The sequence below is a fragment of the Spea bombifrons genome, chromosome 2 (assembly GCF_027358695.1).
Source record: "Spea bombifrons isolate aSpeBom1 chromosome 2, aSpeBom1.2.pri, whole genome shotgun sequence".
NCBI lineage: Eukaryota > Metazoa > Chordata > Amphibia > Anura > Pelobatidae > Spea > Spea bombifrons.
The window spans coordinates 2,126,105-2,132,104 of NC_071088.1; the positions used below are offsets into that span (position 1 = coordinate 2,126,105).

At 35.3% G+C, this 6,000-nt stretch overlaps 1 protein-coding gene across 1 annotated transcript in view; it reads right to left on the reverse strand.

Annotated features, from left to right (window-relative positions):
• TBX15 (T-box transcription factor 15) overlaps window positions 1-5,556 on the reverse strand; it is a 32,801-nt gene extending 27,245 nt beyond the window's left edge. The window contains exon 1 of the mRNA XM_053456842.1: window positions 5,336-5,556. Coding sequence (XP_053312817.1) covers window positions 5,336-5,519 — 184 coding nt within the window. The 5' untranslated portion in view covers window positions 5,520-5,556. The remainder of the gene's footprint in view (window positions 1-5,335) is intronic.
• Window positions 5,557-6,000: the final 444 nt, after the last annotated feature.

A 6,000-nucleotide genomic window follows, 5' to 3' on the forward strand; every position in this document is an offset into this window, starting at 1 on the left:
TAGTTAGATGTTATAGTATATATAGTATATATATATATATATATATATATATATATATATATATATATAGTTAGATGTTATAGTATATATAGTATATATATAGTTAGATGTTATAGTATATATAGTATATATATATATATATATATATATAGTTAGATGTTATAGTATATATAGTATATATATATATAGTTAGATGTTATAGTATATATAGTATATATATATATAGTTAGATGTTATAGTATATATAGTATATATATATATAGTTAGATGTTATAGTATATATAGTATATATATATAGTTAGATGTTATAGTATATATAGTATATATAGTATATATATATAGTTAGATGTTTTAGTATATATAGTATATATATATATATATAGTTAGATGTTATAGTATATATAGTATATATATATATAGTTAGATGTTATAGTATATATAGTATATATATATATAGTTAGATGTTTTAGTATATATAGTATATATATATATATATAGTTAGATGTTATAGTATATATAGTATATATATATATAGTTAGATGTTATAGTATATATAGTATATATATATATAGTTAGATGTTTTAGTATATATAGTATATATATATATAGTTAGGTGTTATAGTATATATAGTATATATATATAGTTAGGTGTTATAGTATATATAGTATATATATATAGTTAGATGTTATAGTATATATAGTATATATATATAGTTAGGTGTTATAGTATATATAGTATATATATATAGTTAGGTGTCATAGTATATATAGTATATATATATAGTTAGGTGTTATAGTATATATAGTATATATATATAGTTAGGTGTTATAGTATATATAGTATATATATATAGTTAGATGTTATAGTATATATAGTATATATATATAGTTAGGTGTTATAGTATATATAGTATATATATATATAGTTAGATGTTATAGTATATATAGTATATATATATAGTTAGGTGTTATAGTATATATAGTATATATATATAGTTAGGTGTCATAGTATATATAGTATATATATATAGTTAGGTGTTATAGTATATATAGTATATATATATAGTTAGGTGTTATAGTATATATAGTATATATATATAGTTAGATGTTATAGTATATATAGTATATATATATAGTTAGGTGTTATAGTATATATAGTATATATATAGTTAGATGTTATAGTATATATAGTATATATATATATAGTTAGGTGTTATAGTATATATAGTATATATATAGTTAGGTGTCATAGTATATATAGTATATATATATAGTTAGGTGTTATAGTATATATAGTATATATATATAGTTAGGTGTCATAGTATATATAGTATATATATATAGTTAGGTGTTATAGTATATATAGTATATATATATATATATATAGTTAGATGTTATAGTATGGGACACACGATTGATTGATTGATTGATTTCTCTTCACATTCGTTAATAAGACGAAGTCTCTGAATACACAGACAGCATGCAGTCCCGATATGATACATTTATTACTATATAGTTACAATATAGATATAAAGTAACCAACATACACATCCGGCTGTCACTCATCATACACAAATACACAAATGCACAGTGATAACACATAACACACAAATACACAATACACAGTGATAACACATAACACACAAATACACAGTGATAACACATAACACACAAATACACAATACAGACACAGTGATAACACATAATACACAAATACACGGTGATAACACATAACACACAAATACACAGTGATGTCACATAACACACAGCTGCCACTCACACCGCGATCTATCCATCTAATTACATCATCATAATATAACCGTATAAATAATAATAATAATAATAATAATACATCATTATCTTTATATATATATACAATTATCCCCATAATACACACGCGTGTAAAGAATATACACAATTACCACTACTAACATACACAACCAACAATCAGAACCGACACAGTTATTACACGGACGGAGCACCCACTCGGCCCACGCGGCTCATAACACGGATCCGGTTATCCCCGCCATTCCCGACCCACGCACTATAGATTATCATTGCAGAGATTCCCACGCGGAATTAGCCCCACTTTTCACATAAAACATACATTTCACATCAACTCAAATAATCTCACACGGCACCCACGCGTGTAACATGCCACGTATTTAGTTCCGTGGATATATTACTTGTCCTGGAATTGTCCCTCGAGCAGCCCACGGCATGGGGCCCACGAGTGTTTTCTGTATGTGAAAGCAAAGAATTCTGTACAACCCGAAAGAACCCCTCTCCCCCCAAATACAGCGGCACACAGGGTTAACTGCCCCCCAAACATCTACCCGCCTCAGGGCAGTTACTGCAGAATACCCCACCCGGGGCAGATACACGAATTTTATGGGGGTCTTAAAACATTTTAATAATAAATATTTGAGTAAGAGAGCTGCTTGGTTTGATTGATTTAATATATTTACTATTTATATATGTGAATACTAGATATATATATATGGAATATCACACACACTATATATATATATATACACTGCTATATAATTTTAATTTATTAATACACTATATATATGCACACTGCTATATAGTATTTATATAATACTGTAATACACTAGTTAGTTATATATTATATAATATATTAATACACGATATATATACACTGCTATATAGTATTTATATATATTAATATACTATATATATACTGCTATATGCAATTTATATAATAATACACGATATATAATATATACTGCTATATAGTATTGCTATATTAATACACTATAAATGTATACACTACTATATACAATTTATATAATAATACACTATATCTACACTGCTATATAATATTAATATATTTGTACACCATATATTTATGTATGTTACTATATAATATTTCTATATTAATACACGACATGTATGTAAATATATATTTATTTTCTATATACGATATATATATATTTATATATACAAATTACTACATAGATTTTTATACATCTTATATATTATATATAGTAACTTGCATACATAATCGTTTAATAATAAATACTATGTAGCCGTATTTAGATATATATCGTGTATTAATATAGAAATCGTGTATTTGCAGATATACATTTAATGTACGGTAAATCCTTAAATTGTCGTTTTTTCTCTCACCCACAGGATTTTTTTTTCACGCGAATTTAATAGAAACCGATATAAGTTTTCCGTATAACCCCCTCCGCCGAGTCCCTGAAATAACGGGCTCCGTATACACTAAGAATCGCTAAACCCAATAAACACTCTGCACCCTGCCCACGGTCACGCGTGTATATATCTAAATAAATAACCGAGCCATCCTCCCCACGGTCACGCGTGTATATATCTAAATAAATAACCGAGCCATCCTCCCCACGGTCACGCGTGTATATATCTAAATAAATAACCGAGCCATCCTCCCCACGGTCACGCGTGTAGATATCCAAGTAAATAACCGAGCCATCCTGCCCACTGTCACGCGTGTATATATCCAAGTACATAACCAAGCCATCCTGCCCACTGTCACGGGTGTATTTGCCGTATTTTGCAGATAATTTTGCTGATTCCCGAATCAAGACCGAAAACGAAAGGATTCGGGCCGAGAGAAAATGCACTAATAATCAAAATAAAAACAATTTCAACACCACGACCAATAATAACACTAATATTAATAATAAGAATTATTTAATAACAAAATAACGCCAACAATTTTACTACCAATACAAAAACTACTAACACTGCCAATACTCCTAATACCACAAATACTCCTAATACTCCTAATACTGCTAATACTACCAATACTACAAAAACTACTAATACTACAAAAACTACAAATACTACAAAAACTACAAATACTACAAAAACTACAAATACTACAAAAACTACAAATACTACAAAAACTACTAATACTACAAATACTCCTAATACTGCTAATACTACAAAAACTACCAATACTGCCAATACTCCTAATACTGCTAATACTACAAATACTACAAATACTGCTAATACTACAAATACTACAAAAACTACCAATACTCCTAATACTGCCAATACTACAAATACTACAAATACTACAAAAACTACAAATACTACAAAAACTACAAATACTACAAAAACTACAAATACTACAAAAACTACTAATACTACAAATACTACAAAAACTACTAATACTACAAATACTACAAAAACTACCAATACTGCTAATACTACAAAAACTACAAAAACTACCAATACTCCTAATACTGCCAATACTACAAATACTACAAAAACTACAAATACTACAAATACTGCTAATGCTACAAATACTGCTAATACAGCTATTAATGATAACAGCGCTTACCGTTCAGAGGAATGTAAAGAACCCGAGTGCCCCGGGTGCCCAGCTGGGCAGGATACAGACAGGGTATACAGACAGGGTATATGGACAGGGTATACAGACAGGGTATACAGACCGGGTATATGGACAGGGTATACAGACAGGGTGTATGGACAGGGTATACAGACAGGGTATACGGACAGGGTATACAGACAGGGTGTATGGACAGGGTATACAGACAGGGTATACGGACAGGGTATACAGACAGGGTATACAGACCGGGTATATGGACAGGGTATACAGACAGGGTGTATGGACAGGGTATACAGACAGGGTATACGGACAGGGTATACAGACAGGGTGTATGGACAGGGTATACAGACAGGGTATACAGACAGGGTATACAGACAGGGTATACAGACAGGGTATACAGACAGGGTATACAGACAGGGTATACGGACAGGGTATACAGACAGGGTATATGGACAGGGTATACAGACAGGGTATACGGACAGGGTATACAGACAGGGTATATGGACAGGGTATACAGACAGGGTATACGGACAGGGCATATACAGGAATATATACAGCGCTATATACATCCAGCGGCGCAAACAAGAAATCAGACACGGGTCACGCGCGTGTGCCGTGGGCATGTCACTCACCCACTCGTGTTCATGCCCTGCCTGAGGGGCATTGGCAGCCTTGCTGGGATTCCTAGGTACCCCTCTGGTGGGTATCTATCACAGCGATTACAGGTCTGGGGTTGGGACATATAGAGGGGGTATTTATATAGAAACCCCAAACACAGAATAATTGCCCCTGACGTGCGGGGCAGTTCCTGGCACAGCATACCCAGCTCCATGATAACAGATCCACGCAGCGTGGGAGTGGGGCAATAACTCCCACCAAATGCCACCTGCCCCGTCCCGTGTCACACACACGGACTGCCACGGAGTTCCGAGGGCCCCGCCGTTTGCCCCGGGGCAGATTCGCTGCACTCACCGGGGTTGAGGTCCTCTCCTTCCCCGAGGTCCCCGGGGGGGCTCAGGCTCTCCATGGACAGATCCAGCCCCTTGCTGCCCCAGTCCCGCAGCTTCCTCTTCTTGTTTGTCCCGATTAAAGCCTCCACGGAGAAGGCGTGAGCCCGGGAGCTGAGGGTCGCTGCCGATCTCCTCCTGTCACTCATGATCTGCCCCCCACAACTGCCCCTGCTTCCCCCTCTCAAAGCGCAGGACCCCCGAAAGCAGCCGAGTCCTCCCTACATGGGGGATCGCGGGGCAGGGAGGCAGTTTGTGGGACCCCCGGCTCTTGCCCTGCTGGCTTTGATTGATGCGGACGGCTGGGAGGCTGAGCAGGACAGGGGCAGGCAGACCGAGCCTCTTACCCCCCAGCCCAATAGGGGGAGAGCAGGAGGCGGCAGAGGGGGCAGATCCAACGCTCCTGCACTTGGCCACATCGTTAACCCTTAGTGATCCGGGGAGCTCAGAGGAGCAGAAAGGAACCAAGTCCCTCCACGCTGAGAGCCTGCAGGGGCTGCCCTGTGCCGGGGCTTCTGGGTGCTGGGGGTCCCAGGCGGGGCAGCTTCTCAGCATTATTACCCTGGCCCTGGGGCTTTAAAGGTCGCTTCTAATCACTTACAAGTCCCCCGATTCTTCATTTGCTCCACA